Raw genomic sequence first — 24,669 nt, forward strand, 5'->3', positions numbered from 1 at the left:
CTTAAAAAGCATTTCAATTATAGAATTGAGGGGCATTTTAGAAAATGGTCTGTAAACATAGATCCCCTTCTAAAATACATGACTGCATGGACATCCCTGCGGTGGTGACATCCAGCGGAAGCAGCCATTTCGGAAAAGCAGACGCCAACCCCACCATATAGATAAGTCAGGTTTGGCACCGCCATATATACGTGGAGATTCTACACTACAACCAATACAGTGCCAAACTCTGTGGCATCACATCCTGCTCCTCCTGCCTATAACAACTTCCTGCTACCCCACCCCCAATGACAGCTTCCTAATTCTCTCCCTCTGACCCCATCAGATGCCCCAGCAAGCTCTTCCCTCTACCACAAATCCCCTTCCAGTAGCCCAAGCTGCCCTCCCCCATCCTCCAGGACCTTACAGCTACACCCAAGGGGCTTCTAAGGTAGCATGGAGGACCACAGTAAGAACGGACCCCATGTAGCTCCGGGTGTCATGATGGAAGGGCTGACTCCTAACGGTAGTACTACGAGACTACTGCTAGGGGTCAGTGCCACCATTTTTGGAGCTACACAGGGCTGAAGCAGGACTACTTTCTGTCCCGGTCCAAAACACCATCATAGAGGATCCTCGTGTGAGTCCTAGCTGAAGGTGCAGGGTCCTTGGGAGTAGGGCTGAATTAGGCTAGGTTATGTGGGAGGGAATTTGAGGCAGAGGGAAGTGCTTGCTGGGGATTTAGGAGAGGGCTCAAAGGGGGGAGAATTTAAAAGTTGTCATTGAGGGGTAGGGGAAATCAAGAAACTGGGAAGAGGAGGAGGGGTGGGAGGTGTCAGTGGTCCACTTTGGTGGGGCCTGTAGCGTGGCTGTATACCCCGATGTCTTGGTAAATGCAGTTGTGCTAATCCCCATTTGTGACTGCTAGTGCACAATACCAACTGTGTGTGCTAGCTATCACAGCTTCTTACAGTGCTTTATGTCACCCTGAACATCCCTGAGAGCAGCTCTAACTCCGGTATTTATATTGGGAGTCATGGAGCCATTCACTTCTGGTCCTGCCTATGCATAGCTGACCTTTTTGCAGACAAGATCTAAAAAGCGTTTTTCATAATAAAAACAAGAAACAACCTACAATAAGCAATAATATGACAATTATGATTTTAAATATAACATGAAAACACATCCATACTCTTAAAAATATTAAACCACAATTTTAAAAAGCAGAGACAATTGCATATTTTAGCAACTATACAGAAATTCAGCATAAGAAGAATGCTTTTTAGATCTTGTCTGCAAAAAGGTCAGATATGTGGGATTATACATAAGTATATATGTGTATTAATATTTTCTGTGCATGTGTAGTCTATTTATTCCCGTGGATTCCTTAGCTTCAAGCACAAGTAAGAAGCGTATGTTTTACTTATGTACGTCCCTTTTTGGTGTGTATCGACCACTCATAAGAACATAAGAATAGCCATACAGGGTCGGACCAATGGTCCATCTAACCCAGTATCCTGCTTCCAACAGTGATCTATCCAGATCACAAGTACCTGGCAGAAACCCAATTAGTAGCAACATCCCATGCTACCAATCCCAGGGCAAACAGTGGCTTCCCCCATGTCCATCTCAGTGACAAGACTATGGACTTTTCCTGCAGGAACTTGTCAAAACCTTTTTTAAACCCAGATATGCTAACCGATGTTACCATATCCTCTGGCAGTGAGTTCCAGAGTTTTACTATTCTATGAGTGAAAAAATATTTCCTCCTATTTGTTTTAAAATTATTTCCATGTAATTTCATTGAGTGTCTCCTGGTCTTTGTACTTTTTGAAAGAGTGAAAAATCGATTCATTTCTACCCGTTCTACACCACTCAGGATTTTTTAGACCTCAATCATATCCCCCCACCCCCAGCCATCTTTTTTCCAAGCTGAACAGCCCTAACCTTCTTTAGCCTTTCCTCATACGGGAGGAGTTCCATGCCCTCATTTTTCATCCCTCCATTCTTATGGAGTACATGAGCACATAAATATATATGTACATCTGTGGTGTTATATGTGCACACACATTGACACGTTTTTTTTTTTTAATGCAGTTTCGGCTTACCTTGGTTTTTAGCCACATAACCATTTATTCCCAATTAGTTGTGATTTGCTTTACATGTCTTTTTGATGAATATGTCTTTTTAATGAATATGTTTCATTATCCATAATGGGGGCATGGAAAACAGTTCCGACTAAGCGTATTGTATAAGCAGTGCCTACATTTAGGTGCAGTATATAAAATACGCTGAGTCGATATCCCAGCGCCACCTCCATTTACACCAACGAAAATGTGGCATAAATCACAGCACGTAGATCTAAGCACACAGGACCATATTCTATAACTATGTATGTAAATTTTGGAACGCCCTATAAAATGCCTATTTCCCTGCCCATAACCACGTCTCTTTTTGCCTGCGCATGTTAGAAGTTAGGCACACTGTGTTACAGAATACGCTTAGCGAGTTGTCTGCGTAAATTCTAATTATTGCCAATTAGTGCTCATTATTGCTTGTTAAGAGCTGTTATCAACGCTGATTAGCTTGTTAAGCCAATTAAGTTGCGCGCGTTGTTATAGAACAGTGATGGCGAACCTATGGCACGAGTGCCAGAGAGGGCACGTGCGCAATCGCTTGTCCGTCCACTCTCCCTCCCAGCACCAGGCCTGCCTCCCGCCCTCCCTCCAACCAAACAAGCAACCATCAACCCGCCCGTCCGTCCTCCCTCCCTCCCAGCACCAGGAACCCCCCCCCCCCTTCTCCTCTTAAATTTTAAAAGCGTACCTCCTTGGAGTTCATTGAAGCGCGTGTTCTTCGCTTGGCGCGCCTTCCTTTCTGTCTCTCAAGCTCTGGTCCCGCATTTTATAGGGCGTTCCAAAATTTACATACATAGTTATAGAATATGGTCCTGTGTGCTTAGATCTACGTGCTGTGATTTATGCCACATTTTCGTTGGTGTAAATGGAGGCGGCGCTGGGATATCGACTACGCGTATTCTATATACTGCACCTAAATGTAGGCACTGCTTATACAATACCCTTAGTCGGAACTGTTTTCCATGCCCCCATTACGGATAATTAAACATATTCATTAAAAAGACATATTCATAAAAAAGATATGTAAAGCAAATCACAACCAATTGGGAATAAATGGTTATGTGGCTAAAAACCAAGGTAAGCCGAAACTGCATTTAAAAAAAAGCATGTGTCAATGTGTGTGCACATATAACACCACAGTTGTACATATATATTTATGTGCTTGGGTGCTGGGTGGGAGGGAGCCTGATGGTGGGTGCTGGAAGGGAGGGAGGGAGGCCTGGTGTTGGGTGCTGGGTGGGAGGGAAGCCTGAAGGTGGATGCTGGGTGGGAGGGAGGGTGGCTGGACATTTGTGGCTGGAGGGGAGAGGAGGGTTGCTGGACATTTGTGGCTGGAGGTAAGAGGATGGTTGCTGGACATGGATGGAGGGCAAGAAATGAAGAAAGGAGGAAAGTAAAGAAATAAATGGAAAGGAAGCCCTGGAAACGGAGTTAAGAGAACAGATAGAGAGCAGCAGAATCAGCGACTAGAACCAATATGGATAAAAAAACAAAATCACCAGACAACAAAAGTAGGAAAAATCATTTTATTTTCATTTTAGTGTTTGGAATATGTCGAATTTGAGAATTTACATCTGCTGTCTTATTTTGCACTGGGTATACTGGAGCTGTAACAGCTTACAGAAATGATTTATAATGGAAGAAAATCATGTTATTTTTTTTCTCCTATACTAGTATAATATTTTCAATGATGTCTGTTTATATGCGCCATGGCTGGTGTAAGGGGTGTGGCTATCATAGGGGTGGAGTCATATGTGGTGACCCCGCACTTTGCGATAATTCGATTTTGGGTTGCTGTTTGGGCACTCGGTCTCTGAAAGGTTCGCAATCACTGTTATAGAATATGCTTGAATTTCAGTGCGAATCTCCACGCGTGGTATATAGAATCTGGCAGAACATTCTTTTTATATTTAAGCATGTCATGTATAATTTTATTTATGTTAATTATTGGTTTCATGATTTTATGTATTTTCGTATATCTCTTATTTTATTTGATTTGGCATGTTTATGCACTGTTTACAGACACCTGAGGCAGGCTTTTTTAAGCCAAAACACGGTCCCGTGTTGGATCTACTTTGCTCTCCAATAAACTACATCCTTGAGAACTCTCCTACTGTACATGTGATTAAATGTTGGAAGACTCATCCATTTGCTTAGCACCCCCAATAAATTTGAAAAGTTGGCTCCTATGATTAGTAGTGGACGACATAAAAGGAGAAAATTAGGGAAGAAAACTGATTCAATTTGAACAAAGGTGGATACATAGATTACAGACGTTAGCACTAAAGGGTTTAAATGTAGGAGTGGAGTGAAAAGTGTTCTTGTAATACTATAGACAGCATTTGTTTACAAAGAGCCCTGTTTACTAAGCCACACTGTAGGCGTGCAAACTTTTTAACATGCACTAAAAATTAGTGCACGCTAACAATAGAGACGCTCGTAGGAATGTAATGGGTGTGTCTATCATTAGCGTGCGCTAAATTTTAGATTATCACCAAAATATAGATAACTAGTAAAAAAGGCCCGTTTCTGACACAAATGAAACGGGCGCTAGCAAGGTTTTCGGAGTGTGTATGTTTGGGAGAGTGTATGTGAGAGTGAATGTTTGAGAGTCAGAGTGAAAGTGTGAGTGTGTGAGAGAGTGAGTCTGGGTGTGAGTGTGTTTGTGAGAGAGTGTGTGTGTGAGAATGAGAGTGTGTGCAAGTGTGTATGTGAGACACAGTGTGAGAGAGAGTGTGTGTGTGTGGGCGAGAGAAAGAGTGTGTGAGACACAGATTCTCTGTGAGAGTGAGTGTATGAGACCAAGCGAGTGTGTAAGTGACTGTGTGGCACATAGAGAGTGGATGTGATACAATGTGAGACAGAGTGTGTGAGAGTCAGAAAGACATTGTATATGAGAGAGAGAGTGTGAGCCCTGCCCTCCCAATCCATGCCCATCTGTCCCCTGCCCCCTCCATTCCTCCTTTTCCAGCAATTCCCCTCTCTCCCTGAGCCCTGCCCTCCCAATCCATGCCCATCCATGCTCCTGTCACCTGTCCCCTCCATTCATCCCTATCCAGCAATTCCCCTCTCTCCCTGAGCCTTGCCCTGCAATCCATATCCATCCATGCACATCTGTTCCCTCCATTCATCCCTACCCAGCAATTCCCCTCTCCCTGAGCCCTGCCCTCCCAATCCATGCCCATCCATGCTCCTCTGTCACCTGCCCCCTCCATTCATCCCTATCCAGCAATTCCCCTCTCTGCCTGAGCCCTGCCCTGCAATCCATATCCATCCATGCCCATCTGTCCCCTCCATTCATCCCTATCCAGCAATTCCCCTCTTTCCCTGAGCCCTGCCCTCCCAATCCATGCCCATCCATGCTCCTCTGTCCCCTGCCCCCTCCATTCATCCCTTTCCAGCAATTCCCCTCTCTCCCTGAGCCCTGCCCTCCCAATCCATGCCCATCCATGTTCCTCTGTCACCTGCCCCCTCCATTCATCCCTATCCAGCAATTCCCCTCTCTCCCTGAGCCCTGCCCTGCAATCCATATCCATCCATGCCCATCTGTCCCCTCCATTCATCCCTATCCAGCAATTCCCCTCTCTCCCTGAGCCCTGCCCTCCCAATCCATGGCCATCCATGTTACTCTGTCCCCTGCCCCCTCCATTCATCCCTTTCCAGCATTTCCCCTCTGTGCCTGAGGCCTGCCCTGCAATCCATGCTCCTCTGTCCCCTGCCCCCTCCATTCATCCCTTTCCAGCATTTCCCCTCTCTGCCTGAGGCCTGTCCTGCAATCCATATCCATCCATGCCCATCTGTCCCCTTCATTCATCCCTATCCAGCAATTCCCCTTTCCCTGAGCCCTGCCCTCCCAATCCATGGCCATCCATGTTACTCTGTCCCCTGCCCCCTCCATTCATCCCTTTCCAGCATTTCCCCTCTCTGCCTGAGGCCTGTCCTGCAATCCATATCCATCCATGCCCATCTGTCCCCTCCATTCATCTCTATCCAGCAATTCCCCTCTTTCCCTGAGCCCTGCCCTCCCAATCCATGCCCATCCATGCTCCTCTGTCCCCTGCCCCCTCCATTCATCCCTTTCCAGCAATTCCTCTCTCTCCCTGAGCCCTGCCCTCCCAATCCATGCCCATCCATGTTCCTCTGTCACCTGCCCCCTCCATTCATCCCTATCCAGCAATTCCCCTCTCTCCCTGAGCCCTGCCCTGCAATCCATATCCATCCATGCCCATCTGTCCCCTCCATTCATCCCTATCCAGCAATTCCCCTCTCCCTGAGCCCTGCCCTCCCAATCCATGCCCATCCATGCTCCTCTGTCACCTGGCCCCTCCATTCATCCCTATCCAGCAATTCCCCTCTCTCCCTGAGCCCTGCCCTGCAATCCATATCCATCCATGCCCATCTGTTCCCTCCATTCATCCCTATCCAGCAATTCCCCTCTCTCCCTGAGCCCTGCCCTCCCAATCCATGCCCAACCATGCTCCTCTGTCCCCTGCCCCCTCCATTCTTCCCTTTCCAGCAATTCCCCTCTCTCCCTGAGCCCTGCCCTCCCAATCCATGCCCATCCATGCTCCTCTGTTCCCTGCCGCCTCCATTCTTCCTTTTCCAGCAAGTCCCCTCTCTCCCTTCCATGACCCCCCTCGCATCCATGCTCCTCTCTCTCCCAGGTCCCAGCCTGGCCCGCCCTCTTCTCCCCCCCCCCTTCGCATCCATGCCCCCCCTTTCGCATCCATGCTGTCGTTTCTCCCCTGGCCTCCCGCTCCCATTGTTCTACTTTACTGGCCACCCTCTTCTCTCCCCCTAACCTTCCTTTTTTTTTTTCTTCTTTTTAAATTTACCTCAGTGGCGGTTCCGGCAGCGCAGCGTCAGGGAAGGAGGCGGCGCTCCCGACGTCTAGCCTTCCCTTTGCTGTGTTCCGCCTTCTTCTGACGTCATCCTTGACGTCAGAAGAAGGCGGAACACAGCGAAGGGAAGGCTAGAGATGTCGGGAGCGCCGCCTCCTTCCCTGATGCTGCGCTGCCGGAATTGTTTGGGTTTTTTCCGCCCTCGACGTCATGACGTTTGACGCGAGGGCGGGGCAGAGACGACTGGCTGGCTTGAAGGCTTCACACCACGAATCCACGAACCCTTCAGCTTGGGAGTGACGTCAGATGGCTTCAGAACGTTGTCCTCAGAACGTTGAGGGTGCGTTTTATTATATTAGATGATATATGATTACCCTAATGGACTAACTAAATGAGTGATTACACAACCAATCACAATACTGATATCCTAATGACTATTATGTGAACTTACACCATACGTCTTATGCAAAATACACAGTTAGCAGCTAAATTCACAGGCCATAAGTCATGACATAAAACCCATCTGTCTCAAACAAAAGCCAAGAACTAGTTATCCCCTAACTAATAGGTAGTAAATCCTGTTATCTCACCCTGCAGTCTGTGGCAGACTTCCAATGGTAAAGAAGCGTTTTCCTCCTTTGAGACTCAAGCTGAAGCCTCAGCGAATCTCTCAGTCCAGGAATGAAGTCCAAGGTCTGTATTCTGGATGCAGATGGCAGTGTCTTTAGGTAAGGCTGTATATTGCAGCTGAGCTCACCTTGTGAGTTTGTTACAAGGTATACTGTTCACTGGTGTTTAGGAAATCAGTCTCTTGCTCTCTCTCTCAGAGCCTTCTATCCTCCGGCAAGTCTTCTGGTCCTCTCCCTTCTGCCCACATTGGCATCCAAGGGTCAGATGATCCCTGTGAACCAATCACAGCAGGTGTCTAGCCAGCTTCATGGTCATGAAGAGAGGCCTTTGTTATAGCAAATAAACTGTTATCAATGAAATGCAACCCTCCCTGTCGGATCCCATACTTCTGGAGCCATCTGTGTCTCTTTCCTCAATTCTTCCCAGGAGATAACTGGGCTAGTTTGCAACAAATAATATGTCCTTGGATGAAGTCATCATGGTATACTCAGCAGTAATTTTCCTTTTGTAGCAAAGCTGGTTTCTGATGGTTACAGATGCATGCAGGTCACAGGCAGCAGTATCCATATTGTTATAACAGTATGGTTTGGCTTGTATAGGCCAAGACCAGCAAAGGTGAGATCGCAGGTAAATACTCCTACAGTGCCTCCCCACCTCAGAACTCTCTATTAAGGCCATTAGGTTCAAGATGTCTGGTGATAATTCAGCTTCATTACTTGTACTCTCCTGAACTTCACACTTCCTAGATGGAATAAAATATGCCTTATTTAAAAGAGGAATAGCAGAGTCTGGTATTTTAAGAACTTCCAACATGTTTCTTTAAACATTTCTCAAGGAAGATTTAAGAAAATTAAGCACTTTAAGTACAAGTGCCACACAGTAATGTCCAAATTTTCTGACTTATGATATACCAGAGCTTTATCTTTAAGCAGATTAGCCCGAGGCTGTTGTAAATTACCAGTTGTCTCTTCTAGTCTCCCAATATGTTCTTGAAAAGCCTTTACCTCCTCAGTCTGAATCATGGTCTTCTACTGAATGAGCTGAGATCAATGCTACTGAAAAGTATGAGGTCTTTTTTTTTTAATGAAATTGGATCTATTGGTGGTTTTTGATCTAGTTGATCATGAATAATTTGTCAACTAAGTGAGCTGAGTATTTGAAGCACCATAATCTGGTTGGGGGGGGGGGTATCTGGTAGATCCTGAAGCCAAAAATCAAGACAGTTTGTTGAAGGCCTGCCGATAAGGAGTGAGAAACCCGAGGGTTTATTAACAATTCATATAAGAACAATAAAAACTAAAGATGACAAATCCCTTAAACAGTCAAGAAATAAGATACATAAAGAAAAACAGACAAACATACTAAATGAATACACTTTATAGAAAACAAAATTCATAAATACACCCCAAAAAAGGAGTAAAAAAAGTGAACCTCAGATGTTAGTCACAGCACTCTGCCCATTATGAACTGGTTCCAACACATTCTGTCCACCAACTGAATATTATTCTATTTTTTTCTTTTTTTATACAATTAAATTTACTTGCCTGCAGGATGATTTGTTGACCCAACACAGCTCCATGTTTAGTGCTATAACTGCATCAGTGATCCAACACTTAGTGCCTACTTCCAGCAGTGAAATGTTTCCTCCTTCTTGTGATATCTAAATACAAGATAGATGCAAGCACGTGAGACTAGTGCCAAATCAGATTCAATCTTCTCACATAGACACTGATGTTCTATATCATTTCAAATAATGAAAATATTAAAGGCAATCTTCTCACTCAGTCTCAGCGTTGTGTGTCCTTCTGGAGCTACAATTTATAAATGGAAAATCCACCTGGGTTCCATTCTATTAAATAGTGCTGAAGGATTACCAGCAATCCACGTCCTCGTAACTTGTGTAATAACAGTCCATCTCATGTCCATGATCCACACAATGTGCTACAATAGGAGTTTCAAAATTCCTTTGATTGGTATTTGTTATTTAATAATTATTCATTTATAGCTGCTTTTGTATTTTTCTTATTGATATCTACTTTGGACTATATGGGATAAAGTGAATTATACATCACTGTATTACATTAAATAACACTGGAAAAAAGAAGTGCTTCACCACAGGAAGTCAATGTATCAGCACTGGATCCCTGATGCAGTTGTAACATGAAACATGGAGCTGTGTTGAGTCAACTATTCATCCTGCAGGGAAGTAATTTTGACTGCATGAAATAAAGGAAATAGAAGGAAAAAATGCTTGGTTGACAGAATGTGCTAGAACCAGTAATTGCTAAGTACACCGAAGTTCACAAGGTATAACTAATATCTGAATTTCCATTATCCCCTTTTTTATGTATACATTTTGTTTCTCATAAAGACTATATTTACTGAATGTTTTGGGTTTCATTTTTTTCATATACCTAGGTTCATTACTCTCACCAGTACTGTAACCTCTTTCTCGGTTCTCTAGATTTTGTTCTACATACCCTGCGAGTGGTGTTTTTCACTTATGAATTGACATCTCAATTGTAATCCCATTTACGTAAAGGCTGGTTCATACATTTAAGATGAACAATAAATGTTTCACTCAGATAAGAGACTGGATGGAAGATAATCTGTTCAAAATCAATCCAGAGAAATCCAGGTGTTGTGGGTGGGGAGGATCATCTAAACAATACCTGTAGAAGATTCTGTGTGAGGAAGGGTTAGGATTCCTTTGAGTACTAAAATTCAGTTTCAGGATCATAATTTATTAGGCCCTTGCAAAAGAGAAAAAGGTATCCTTTTTAAATCTCAAGATTATTTCAAAAGCATTTCTACTTATCTGAAGAAAACTTGAGACATGTATTCTTTTTTCTCTCCCATCTAAACTATTATCAGGCTCATTTTCGAAAAAGAAAGACGCCCATCTTTCGACACAAATTGGAAGATGGGCATCCTCCTCACAGGGTCGCCCAAATCGGCATAATGAAAAGCCGATTTTGGGTGTCCCCAACTGCATTCCGTCGCAGGGGCAGCCAAAGTTCACAGGGGCGTGTCGGAGGCGTAGCGAAGGCGGGACTTGGGTGTGCCTAACATATGGGTGTCCTCGACCCACAATGGAAAAAAAGGGCGTCCCTGACGAGCACTTGCACGACTTTACCTGGTCCTGTTTTTCTTACGACCAAGCCACAAAAAGGTGCCCGAACTGACCAGATGGCCACCGGAGAGAATCGGGGATCACCTCCCCTTACTCCTCCAGTGGTCACTAATCCCCTCCCACCCTCAAAAAACATCTTTAAAAATATTTTGTGCCAGCCTCAAATGTCATACTCAGTCAGCAGTATGCAGGTCCCTGGAGCAGTTTTAGTGGGTTCAGTCAGCAGTATGCAGGTCCCTGGAGCAGTTTTAGTGGGTGCAGTGCACTTCAGGCAGGTGGACCCAGGCCCATCCCCCCTTACCTGTTACACTTGTGGTGGTAAATGTGAGCCCTCCAAAACCCACCAGAAACCCACTGTACCCACATCTAGGTGCCCCCCCCTTCACCCCTTGCCTGCCAGATACATGGCTCTGAGGTACATCCCATGGAAAATAGTCCATTTCCATATTCTGACTGTCTTCAAACACAGAATACAGCCCTGTTCCTTCCTGCTTGTTTATGTAATACATGGCCATCTGGTTGTCTATTTGAACCACGGTGACCCTGTTGGAGGACGCCAGGTTGAGCCTGGAGGAGGTTTTAATGGTGTCATTATACCTGTGATGAGGAAAGCAGTTTCTTGAACCTCATCTCCCAAGAGATTCTCCATGGAATGATGCATCAGCAAGTTTTTCCTGCATATCTTGTCTGACAGCTGAGGCCCACAGCCAGGAGAGTCTGTGGACATTCCTCAACAAAGCAGAAGTTCTCAATGTTGTTTCAAAAATATCATGTCATTCAGACTACATATTTTCCACACTCCTTCCCTTTGGCTACTATCAGGCAAAGTTCCTTGGATTTATCACTAGTAAGAGTGTCTGCAGCCACTACCACACTACGCACTATGTTCCACGAGTACATAGTAGGATGCAATGCAGAATAAAATATTGATGCATCCGCAGTATCTGATCCAAATCCTGAATCCATGGAGACCAATGCTTCCCAATGTCAATGGACTAATCTCCGAAAAGTTTCTCTTTGCTTTTCTCTACAACAAATCCCTATTTTTGACAAGAAAACAAAGAATACAAAGAAAAGGCTCATAGTCGGTGTCTTCTTTTAGGACACATTGTCCAGTAAAATAGCCACAGCAAAATCAAGCAACTCGATAGTTATAAAAATACCCTGGCTGTGTGCTCAAAACCAAAAAATAGGCCTAGATTGAGCAACACGAAAAAAAAAAAAAAAAGAAAACTTAGGAAAATAACTAAAACATACTAAGAAGGTGCCAGAGAAACGACAAAAACCATACAACAGCAACAGGACAGGACTTACAATTTTTTTTTTTTAACTGAAATTTACTCTGAGGCAGTGAGGGGGCTGCAACTCGCAAAATGGTCTGAACAGCTCCATGGGAAAAAAAAAAACAAGATCCTGAAAATGTCCCGTAAGACAACAGCAGACAGTGTAGCTCAAAGGCTTCTAGACAAAGTTGCTGGAATATTGTTTACCAAGCCGGACTCTGTTGGTGATGTCACCCATACATAAAGATTCTTAGTCCTGCATGTCCTTGGAGAAAAGAGATAAACAGTCTAATATTGTACAGGGCATCTAGATTTGAAAACAGATATTTAGGTCCAGAAGTACAAAACTATGATAGTGCTTTATAAAAGGCTCTCTGAATACAGAGCCTTTTATAGAATACACATAACACTCAAAGAAAACAAATGTATATTTTGCAGCAAACACATAAGAAGAGGCTATTTGACAAAAGTACACATTTAAAAAAAAAAAACAGCATCTCTCAGGGACTCTGAATATGTAAGTAGTGATTATACTAGTTCCACATGTACATAGCACCACTTACTTGTGTGAGGGAAACCAGCTGGGACAAGGGTAACCACAAGGAACTGATTAGAGAATGACGCAATGACAAAGTTTGTCCTCGTCCCCGTGAACTCTGTCCCCGTCCCCATGAACACTGTCCCCGCGAACTCTGTCCCCATCCACAGAAGCCATGTTAAACCGCGTGTTAAGTAAAACAATTGCCATTTTTGTCTGAGATCCTACATCTCATTCACCATTCAGACAGGTATTTATCAGCTAGTTGCATTTCATGGATCAGAGGTCTCCTAAAAATCATTCAGAAAAGCTGAAAAATTGCAAACGTATTCCCTTGAATGTTCCATAATTATTTATTTAGTAATATGTGTTTAACAACATTCATTAACCATTCAACTGGTAAATAATCATTCTGTGTGGTGTACAACACAGCTATAAATATTGTGTTTTCAAACGATATTGTCTTACTATTCAGTGAGTGAATGACCACCAGATTTAAAACAAACAAAACAGAAGTAATACAAGGACCCCTCACCATACCTAGGAAAATGTAACACATTAAATATTGCAGTAGAAACAGCACCCTACATTCTGCAAAATGAAAACAAAGCCATATAAATTTACGGTAAAATTGACATTTTCCATTCAATGATTTAAGAATAAAATTCTTTCTACCCTTGTCTGGTTGTTTTGTTTTTCCCGATCATTTATTTTTCTGGGTATCTGCTCAGAGTCAGAAGAACTCAACTTAGGAAATAAGTGCAGTAGGGCCCAGGGGGAGGAGACGAGATGGTATTGGTAAGGTAAACAAACTACAGAGAGCAGCACATGTCGGATAGGTCGGGAGGGAGGAGGATGGAAGGGAGATGTGGGACAGACAGGGGGATGGAAGGGAGATGCCGCACTACTGGTGGTGGTGGTGGGGGGGGGGGGGGTTAGGGGATTTGACACTGTGGGAAACGGGAGGGATTTAGCACTGCAGCTCTTAGATATAGGAAATCAGGATCATGGTTCCGCGGTCTTGCTTGAGTTTCAGCAAAGTCTTCCCTACTAGAGGTATGGGAGGATACGCATACAGAAGGCCTGTTCCCCAATGTAGGAGAAAGGCATCTGATGCTAGTCTGTCGTGGGCCTGAAGCCTGGAACAGAACTGAGGGACCTTGTAATTGATCTGAGTGACAACAAGATTCACCGAGGGGGTGTCCCAGACTCGGAAGATCTTGCGGGCTACTCCCATGTTCAGTGACCACTTGTGAGGTTGCATTATCCTGCTCAGCCTGTCGGCCAGACTGTTGTTTACACCTGCCAGATGAGTGGCCTGGAGAAACATGCTGTGACTGCGTGCCCAAAGCCACATCTGAACAGCTTCCTGACACAGAGGGCGAGATCTGGTGCCCCCCTACTTGTTGATATAATACATCACAACCTGATTGTCTGTTTGAATCAAGATGATTTGGTTGGACAGCCGATCTCTGAAAGCCTTTAGAGTGTTCCAGATCACTCGTAATTCCAGGAGGTTGATCTGAAGACCTGTTTCCCGGAAGGACCAGGTTCCTTGAGTGTAAAGCCCATCTACATGAGCTCCCCACCCTAGGAGGGATGCATCCATCGTCAGCACTTTCTGTTGCTGAGTAATTTAGAATGTTCGTCCCATGATCAAATTGGATCAGATTGTCCACCAGTGAAGAGAATTTCGAAAATCGGTGGGCAATTGGATCACATCCTCCAGATCCCCCGCAGATTGATACCACTGGGAAGCTAGAGTCCATTGAGCTTATTTCATATGTAGACGTGCCATGGGAGTTACATGAACTATAGAGGCCATGTGCACCAGAAGTCTCAACATCTGCCGAGCTGTGTTCTGCTGAGACGCTCGAACTGTGGACACCAGGGACAGGAGGTTGTCTGCCCTTGTCTCGGGAAGATAGGCCCGAGCTGTCTTCGTGTCCAGCAGTGCTCCAATGAATTCCAATTTTTGGACAGGAGTGAGATGGGACCGAGGTCGGGGACCTCACCACAGGCGAAGGACCAGATGCCGCTTCAACAGACGGTGCAGGAGGCGCAAGCACCCCTGGCACCAAAGTAGACTGGCGCAGCAATCGCTCCAGAAGCTCTGGAAGAAGGGCCCTGATGCACTTGTTGAGAGCCTCCATCAGAAAAGGCTGTGGGGCTGGTGCAGGGGGCCGGTGGCAGAATCTTTGGGGGCTCGAGAGCCGGTACCAGGCTGCCAGAAGACCGACGCATCGGCACCTCCTGTATAGAGGGTGAGCGGTCCTCAGCGCTGATGCTTCTCAGCCGCCAAATCTCTCGGCTCCCCGGAGCTCTCGGTACTGCACATGGAAGGAGATCGATGACGGTGCTTCTTAGCCTTCCCTCGACGCCCGTCATCCTCAGTACCGAAGAGGAGGACGTGGAATCTTCACGTCTCCTCGGGGCCGGGTCCGACGGTCGGTCCCAGGGGGCCTGCATAGCAATAGGCCTCGAGACAGGTGGAGACCCACTCGATGCCTCGTTGCTCCCCGCACGACGTGGTCGTTCGGCAGTCATTACCTGTGCTCTCGACGTCGATGCTTCCCTCAACGTCAACGCTGACTTCGAGGGACCGGATCGAACAACAAAAGGTTTTCTCGCTGAGCCTCCCGAGACACTTGGGTCTGTTTTTTCATCAACGGACACAGCTTACAAGCAGCTGGCAGATGATCAGGCCCAAGGCACTGGAGACACCACGCAATGGGGGTCGGTACCTGAGATGGTTCGGTTGCACCGAGTACAACGCTTGAAGCCGCTGGGAGTCCTCGATGACATGGAAGGAAAAACTGCGGCTGCGAAATTAAAGGACGCAATTGTGCCAATCAAAAAAGGTACACAAAAAAAAGGGTAAAACAAAGACGGCCGCAGCAAAAAGAAAGAAAACGTAAACCTAATAACAAAAGCTAGGAAAATAAGGGAAATACTTTTTTTATTTTTTTATTTTTAGGGAGTTACTTACGCGGCGGGCGGGAAAACGATCTGCGCATGCGCAGTGCACGACGCTCGCGCACCAGAAGACTCTGGAAGATTTTTTGATATTTTGCTGGCAAAACTTCCGTTCCTGGGGCCGACGTGAACGTCGACCCAATCGTAAGAACAAGCAGCCTGCTTGTCCTCGGAGAAATATTTCTTCACTCAATGTGTAATTAAACTCTGGAATTCGTTGCCAGAAAATGTAGTAAACGCAGATAGCTTAGCAGGGTTTTAAAAAAAGTTTGGATAACTTCCTCAAAGAAAAGACCATAAGCCATTACTAAGATGGACTTGGGGAAAATCCACTGCTTATTTCTAGGATAAGCTGCACAAAATCTAATTTACTGTTTTGGGATCTTGCCAGGTACTTGTAACCTGGATTGGCCACTATTGGAAACAGGATACTGGGCTTGATGGACCTTTGGTCTGTCCCAGTATGGCAACACTTATGTTCTAATTTCATTAACATTTGCTAAGCTTTAGTAAAAGGGCCCCCAAGTTAGGCTGGTTTTTGTGTTAACTCCAAAGTGCCTAGTAGTGGAGAGTCTGTGTTGCTGTTACTGAGTTGACTCCAGAATCTGTATATCAAGTACACTGAACTTCAACTTTCAATGTGTAATTGTCTGTGCCAGAGCTGTCACCAGTAAGTAGGTGTATAATTAGGAAGGAAGAGTACAAGAATGAAGATTTGCCTATATCTCTGTGCAAACTACAATGCTATATTTAAAAACTGGATTTGTTCACTTACTATTTATCAATTTCATTATAGTGGTCTGAATACGCACGTAATGCTCCATGCAGTTCATCAGTTGACCATAAAGCCATGCTGAGGAAGCTGAGGGATGCCAATGGACTAGACTGGTGCTGACATATGAACAAGCTGAATATCACTTTCAGTCATGTACTCAATTAGTTTTGTCACAATAATCAAAAAGCAACCAGTTTCAATGTAACTTTAATGACAATGTCTTACCAGTGTAGATGCTGGCACTGGAAGCTGGCATACCAAATTGTGATTCAATGAACTTGGGAATGAAGGTAATAAAAGCAGTCACAATGGCACTCTCAGCTGTATATGACAAACTCACAAAAAGAAATGTCATGTTGCTTAAGATTCTGACAGCTGCTCTTGGAAGGTCTATAAAAATGAAAAGAAAGGAAAAACAAATTTAGATTCTGTGAAGTGAACAAAAAAAATGACCTATTGGAATCTTACCATATATATTGTAAGGGCCAGAGCTACTAAGCATTTTTCCTTTAGACATTAAATATAGGCAGGGTCACCTGAGTTGGGAAGCCAAGTAGGCGCATATTTTAAGGCTATTTTATAAAGACACATAGGCGCCTTTGTTTCTTTATAAAATATCATCACATAAGCTGCTGAAATCACAACCTACATGCAGCTACATACATTTGTACTTGCTTAGGAGCTGGTATAAATGTACATGGATGAACAGCTGAGATTCTTGCTAGTCAACATTCAGCTAGTGGTGGTCAGTGTTTCTTTAAATGCTGGTCATCACCAGCTGAATTAAACTTGGATATTCAGTACCAGACCCTATCCAGGAACTGGCACTGAATATCCTGGCACTAGACAGGCACCAGAAGTTACCTGGATACCGCTGATAATCAGCAGCAGTACTTGCATAGCTATCAGTTAAATTTAGAACAATTTTTTTGCTGACTTAAAATTAACCAGATAGTTGTTTGAGTCCTGCTGCTGAATATCAGCAGTGCCTAGGTAAAACAACATTACTTACCTGTAGAAGATATTCTCAGAGGACAGCAGGATACAAATCCTCACAACATAGATGACATCATCCAATGCAGCCCAGTGTGGGAACTACACCTCAGAACTGAAAATCAGAACTTTTGAACCAGTTCAACCACGCATGCACGTCCTTTTCCACCTGCTGCTGTCGCACAGGACCATGCCAGTCTATTTACTAGCTTAAAAATAAAACGCTTTGTGGAGGTGGGCAGGTATATAAAGATTTGCATCCTGTTGTCTTTGGAGACCACCTGCTATAGCTAAGTAACTTTGTTTTCTACAAGGACAAGCATGATAACAAAATCAAGACATAGGACTCCCTAGCTATAGGCTGCTTTGAACAGAAAAAAAGAGATAATGCAAGCAGTAGAGCTGCAACAGGCATACATCAAAATTGTTTTTGATTTTACATTTTTAAAGGCAATCTGGAATTGAAAGATATGGGCATGAGGCATGAAGTTGCATTCTAATGTAAGCTCTTTTGAGCAGGGACTGTCTTTTCTTCATGTTCATTTGTGAAGTGCAGCGTACGTCTGGTAGCGCTATAGAAATGATTTATAGTAGTAGTAGTAATGTGGACACCCTAGTGGTGGAAGATGGTATTTCAACTTTTGAGTGCAAATATGTCACAGCCTTTCGGTTTTCCTAGGGATCAACAATACTTAGGGAATTCACAAGAAAAAGACAATAATGTGATGTTTAACAATATTTTTATTGCACAAGATATAATAAATAGAACAGTTGTTATTAAAATGTTAAAACGGTTTAAAAAATAAATATGGTTTAAAATATTACTTAAATACACAGCTGCATTAAGTATAAAGTGCAGTTTTTTCTTTAATGCATAAGGTAAGAATTGCACAATAATGTTAATGTAAACAACTTTCTTCAACAGTTTCCACTAAACTTCTTCTTTGGAAAATACATACCAGAACTGACTCCAGGCATCAACAAATTCAGTGAATTCAGATACAACCAGGAACCTTAATCAGATTAAGTATAACCTTTCTTAAATTAACTTTTCTCTTACTCCAACCTTCTACTTTTTGTTAACCCCAAATTATCCTTTAAAGGACTGATCTTTTGTGTTATTATTTTGTCTTTCAGGTTCTATAACTAAGATGCACCAGACCCTCTCAGGTAGGTATAAAGAAAAAACCACCCCAGCGCTAACCAAGACCCAAAATATTATGTTATTTGAGGTGCAGAAGTAATCATCATTTATCTGGAACTCTGTCTTGAAAATCATGGGCGTAGACTGGGGGCGGAGCAAGGGGGGGCACTGCCCCCCCCCAAACGACTTACGACTTATCTTCTTACCGGAAGTCGCAGCAGCGAACTGGCAGGCAGGGCGCCAGTAGTAAAAGCACCAAACAGGCAACTCGACTCCGTCCTTCGCTTCCCTGCCCTCTCTGTGTCCCGCCTTCCTCTGATGTCATTTCCTTTCGGGCGGGCGGGAGCGGGACGCTGAGAGGGCAGGGAAGCCAAGGATAGAGTCAAGCTGCCCGTTTGGTGCTTTTACTACCGCCAGTTCGCCACTGCAACTCTTCGGTACTAGTGGAAGTGAGCCAGCCAGCCTATCTAGTCCACTGTAAGGAAGGAAGAAGTCATTTGGTAAAGCTCTGTTTTTTCCACTCCCCCGCGCAGCCGTCGCCATTCACTCAAAAAACAGCAAGCAAACCTGTGAGCTGCTGCTGCCTGCATCCACGTTGTCGTTCTTTATTGCCCAGAATACTGCAGCCAGACTCATATATGGTAAAACAAAATATGAAAGTGCAAAACCTCTAAGAGAAAAACTACACTGGCTTCCACTTAAAGAAAGTATTACGTTCAAGATATGCAACCTCACTCACAAAATGATTCACGGAGATGCCCCGGTCTACATGCTAAACCTAGTAGATTTACCCCTCAGGAACGCTAAAAAATCATCCCGCACATTCCTGAACCTTCACTTCACTAGCTGTAAATGCCTAAAATACAAACGCACGCCGTCAAGTTTTTCCTACCTGAGCACGCAGCAGTGGAATGCACTACCGCTTAACCTTAAAACTATCCATGAACTAACCAACTTTCGTGAATCTCTAAAGACCTACCTCTTCAACAAGGAATACCTCAATAATCAAGAATCGTAAATGTAATAATCCTCCTAGACCTATATGTACCTACACGTGGAACTGCTTACCTCTTATATTCGTTTGCGTAATCTTATCATGCTTATCCTGGAATGCTTTGCAATACAAACTAGTATTTAATTTGTTAATCTTATCATGCTCAATCTCTTTGCTATGTAATACAAACTGGTACCAAATCTGTTAAGGCGAAAGCCATAACGATACACTGTAAGCCATATTGAGCCTGCAAAAAGGTGGGAAAATGTAGGATACAAATGCAATAAATAAATAAATAAAATTGTCGGTCCATCTTTAGTCTCTAACACTGTTTTTGTTGGGTAGGCAGTGCCTTACAAGGTGGAGGAGAAAATAAATAAATATACAATTCAGATGGTCAGATTTCAGTGAGAATATATTCTGTTTCCTAATGGGTTCTGGCTCTTTCTATTTTACATTCTCTCAAGTACACAGCTGTAGGCAGCCAATGGGGATGGAGAGGAGCAAAGTGCCCTACCTCTGAACCTGTAGGTGTCAATTTAAAATCAATTGGGGATACAGAGGGGCTGATGCAGAAAGCTAACAGAAGTTTAACCACAAAGTTATTGCAAATACGCTGTCACTCCTGGGGGTCGCTCTAGTGGCTGCTCCTGGTCCCCTGCGGTAGGCAGAGGGCTTCGGATCCTGTGTACCTAGTTCATTAGCTTAATACTGTCCTGTTCTACTATAGAGCCTATGCATTTCTAAGGTCAACACAGGCATGGTATGGGAAAGGGAGTGGGGAAATACTACTGGAGAAGAAGAGGGAGTGCTGGGTAAGGAGGAAAGAAGGAAGGGAGGGAGAGAGAAAGAGCTGGCTTGATATCTCATACATATTCATTATGGTTATTCCCAAAAAAAACCCAGCTCTTTTTCCCTTCCTTCCTTCCTCCATATTAGTATATTAATTTGTATGTGTGTGTATATATATATATGCAAATAAATATGCTAATACGGTCCGCCCCATCCTTTGCCCCCCCCCAAATGAAACAGTCAAACGGCGCCCATGTTGAAAATGCTTTGCTCTTGCTTGCATGGGGGCCCGTGGCACTGTCTCTGAAGGCATGCTGCTCCCAATGGTTTGTTACCTGCCTTTACAGTGAACTTAAAGGGAAAAAAAAAAAAAAAACCTATCTCCCTCTCTCTTATACAAGTAAATGTTCCCTGAGTGTGGGATGTAAGATTACTGTGGAATTTTAATTAATTTTAAATTAATGTTATTTCTCTGAGAAAACTTCCTATTCTTTACTTATGCCTTATTCTATAGGAGCCAGGCAGCACACCACTGGTTCATTCTCTCACTGTACGTGCCCTTGTTTCTCTAATTAGGTGTAGGACTGTCAGCTCATCCAGCCGCAATTCATTCAGGCTTTTAGTTAATCAATCAAGACCAAGGAGTCACAGTTACTAGTTCCACTACTTGAGCTGACTCTCCAACTAGGCACAGACTTTACAAATAGTAACACAGTAAATGATGGCAGCTAAAGAAGAGTACGGTCTATCTAGTCTGCTCAAGTAGATAACTCATTATATAAAGATATGAGGTGATACAACATATGCATACCTGATCTTGATTTGTTCAAGCTATTTTCAGGGCATAGACCGTAGAGATCTGCCCAGCACTGTCCTTGTTCTAAAACTTCTAAAGATTTAATCAAAGCCCTTGAAAAGCTCCAGTCCAGCCCATCCATATCTAATCAGGCCATGATCAGGACACAGAGCGTTGAAGTCTGCCTAGTGCTGGCTTTGTTTCCCAATTACCAGTGTTGCCACTTACTTTCCGCTAAGCTTCTTTGGATCAATTCCTTCTAAACAAGATTCCTGTGTGTTTATTCCACGCATTTTTGAATTCCGTTACCATTTTCAACTCCACAACCTGCTGCGGGAGGGCATTCCAGGTATCTACCACCCCGTCAGTGAAAAAATACTTCCTGACATTATTCCTGAGTCAGCCCCCCTTCAACTTCAATTCATATCCTCTAGTTCTACCACCTTCCCGTTTCTGGAAGAGGTTTGTTTGCAGATTAATACCTTTCAAATATTGAACATCTGTATCATAGCACCCCTGGTTCTCCTTTCCTCCAAGGTATACTAAACTACTAGTATGTTCTATCATCATACTTGCTTGTTAAACTACTATTAGGTTTTATCATTATCATGCTACTCAAGATCCTTCTATAATGCTAAATGTATATCTTCTTATATGCTTCCACTATTCATGATGTATTGTAAGCCACATTGAGCCTGCAAAGAGGTGGGAAAATGTGGGATACAAATGCAACAAATAAAATAAATAAATATATGTTCAGATCAGTAAGACTCTCCTCATATGTCTTGCAACGCAAATCCCATACTATTTTTGTTGCTTTTTTTTGAACCGCTTCAAGTCTTTTTACATCCTTAGTAAGATACGGCTCCAAAACTGAACACAATACTCCAAGTGAGGTTTCACCAATGATTTGTACAGGGACATCAACATCTCCTTTCTTCTACTGATTATACCCCTCTCCATGCAGCCACATTGGCTATTTGTACTTATTTATAAATTTATACTACAGTCCCCGCTATTATTTTTATCGTTATTTATATATTTTATATACTTCTGAACATCATGTATAGTATCATTTTTTATATTTGGTATCATTTTTTATTATTTATTTTTATATTTGGTTTTATTTTATAGTACATGTGCACTAAGAATTGTGTTCCGATTTTAATATAAAATGCAAGATGTGTCATTGTACATGTAATGATTAATGTTTCTACATGTTTTTAGAATATATAGTGACCCCTGAAGCAGGCAGTTTGTTGCGCCGAAACACGGACCATGTCGGGTCCTGCTGTACTAGCACCTAATAAAATGACTTTAAAGCACTGGTTCCTGTGTTGGAGTGTCCACTGTTCACCCTCTACATGTAAATTCATAACATGCCCCCTGGAAGTTTAGCCAAGGTATAAGCAAATTACGAACCTCCACAAACAGGTTTGTGATTTAATGAAATAAGCACATAAAACAAGTGACTTATAAAGACCTTACTTTATATGAATAAGCCCAATTAAGCTTTTGAACATTTAACTCGGCATTTTGAACAGGATTATAAAATAGTATCATGATCTAAGGACAGAAGATCACATTGCTTCTGATACCTGAAATCTATATAAATTAATTTCAATTAGCACTACCAGACGCACGCAGCGCTGAACACCTGACATAGAGAGACAGTACCTGCTCAATAGAGCTTACAAATGTTAATAATAATAATAATTAGTCATAGAGTACAGTATATACCTTTAACGTTCTTTCCAAATCCAATAGAAGGGCCAACACCAGTATCCACATGTTTGTTGCTAGATTTTTCTTTCATTACATCGTCATCACTGGGTATATCATCAGATATACTTTTTTTTTTCTTTTTCTTCTTCTGTCGAGGTGGAAGTTTTTTTGGAAAACTAAACATTGGGCATATAACAAGGAGCATTGCAATGGCACAAAGGAGAAATCCACTCCACCTATTGATAAGAAAAAACCCCAGAAAATGATGTGCATATGGTCTGAACTTTGCTTAAAGACAATAAATTACAACAAGACAAAATGCAATCTATGGCTATTCTACTTTATGGCATCAAAAAAATTAAGTGGACCTTCTATAGCCCGACGGTAGTTCTCACCCCCAGCGCGCCATCATATGCGAGTTAGCATGGGGCCCCTTACTGCCACCTCAATGGGTGGCGGTAAGGGTTCCCCCACCTCAATGGGTGGCGGTAAGGGTTCCCCCACCTCAATGGGTGGCGGTAAGGGTTCCCCAACCTCAATGGGTGGCGGTAAGGGCTCCCCCCCACAAATGACCGAGCGGCAAGTGCTTACTTGCCACATGGCCATTTCCTGAAGAAAAGAAAGACCTACCTTTTACCTGCTGCGGTAAAAGGGGGCCTCGTCATGCATCAAAAACACAAGCCGACGCCAGTGCAGGCCCCCTTTTGCTGCAGCTTGGTAAAAGGGGCCCTTAGGAAGCTCAAATGAACTGACGTCATTAGTTTATAAACATATCTTTAAATGAAATTAATGAGGTATCACATAGGCCATTATTTTAGAAACACTGTTCACATTGACACATGTAAATACTGGCATTTGCACATGTATATCAAATATATGTGTAAACAGAGCAAGATTAACCCTTTGGTGATCTCTAGACAGACAAGCATATTGGGCCACCTATCATACTATAAATACGCATATTTTAAATGGGGCCCTGTGTGTTTCCGACTGCAGAGGAAAACTAGCAGAGGACACAGCAGGTGTGATGTGCTGCTGGCTGACAACTCCTGATTGGAGGACAATGCAAACATGTGGAAAGAATAGACTTCTGCGGGTAGTGTTGGCTAATTCTGCATTATATATCTGAGAATGCTCCTCCTAAATATTTTGGCCCTAGGCACATGGCTATTTGCCTATGCTTTAATCCTATGTTGCATTTAATTCCACAATTTCAGAATGCCGGTAGTTATAGGTGTATAACCTTGCTATGTGTAGATAGGACGAGGGAAAGGTTTGGGCGAGGGCAGGTAGAACCAAAGTCTACACGTGAATTCCCTATTACAGAAAGGCAATGTATATATCCCAATATTTCAACATCAGGGAAAGGTTTGGGCGAGGGCGGGTAGAACCAAAGTCTACACGTGAATTCCCTATTACAGAAACGCAATGTATATATCCCAATATTTCAACATCAGGATTTACAGCTGCTCCTTTGCACATATATGTTTTTTTTTAAGTGCTCATTTCAGTCAGCCCTTTGCAGGAGAGATTAAGGAAGTTCTCCCCTTAAGCCCCCATTGCTTATTCTCCTTCTAAAATTAAAATAATGAAAGATTGCAGCCTCTCCTTGTTAAATGGTGGCATGTATACAAACAAAATCCCAACTTACACATGCAGATGTTGACACAAACACATGCAATTTGTGAGGTTTCTTCCATATATCTTTGTGCAATAGCTACTGCCACTGCACGTACTGGCAAATACAAGTGCACGTCTGCATGTATTTTAGAAAAGGTTCTACATCGGCAAATCCATTTCTAAAATACTACTAGAATTGTAAGTGTCCAAATCTGGATTCTGTCAAAAGTGAGGCTGATAACTTATGGAGGTAGGAGGCTTCTAATTTAAACGTGACCACAACCACAACTACTAAAGGTTGCTCGTTGTAAC

The 24,669-nt window shown here is 43.3% G+C and overlaps 1 protein-coding gene across 2 annotated transcripts in view; it reads right to left on the reverse strand.

Moving 5' to 3' along the window:
- SLCO5A1 (solute carrier organic anion transporter family member 5A1) overlaps positions 1–24,669 on the reverse strand; it is a 123,625-nt gene that overhangs the window by 67,597 nt on the left and 31,359 nt on the right. For both annotated transcript variants that reach the window (XM_030215373.1, XM_030215368.1), the window contains exons 4-5: positions 22,753–22,973; positions 16,519–16,683 (exon numbers count right to left, since the gene is read on the reverse strand). In XM_030215373.1, the coding sequence (XP_030071233.1) occupies positions 16,519–16,683; positions 22,753–22,973 (386 nt within the window). The remainder of the gene's footprint in view (positions 1–16,518; positions 16,684–22,752; positions 22,974–24,669) is intronic.

This window comes from Microcaecilia unicolor, chromosome 1 (assembly GCF_901765095.1).
Source record: "Microcaecilia unicolor chromosome 1, aMicUni1.1, whole genome shotgun sequence".
NCBI classification, from domain to species: Eukaryota; Metazoa; Chordata; class Amphibia; order Gymnophiona; family Siphonopidae; genus Microcaecilia; species Microcaecilia unicolor.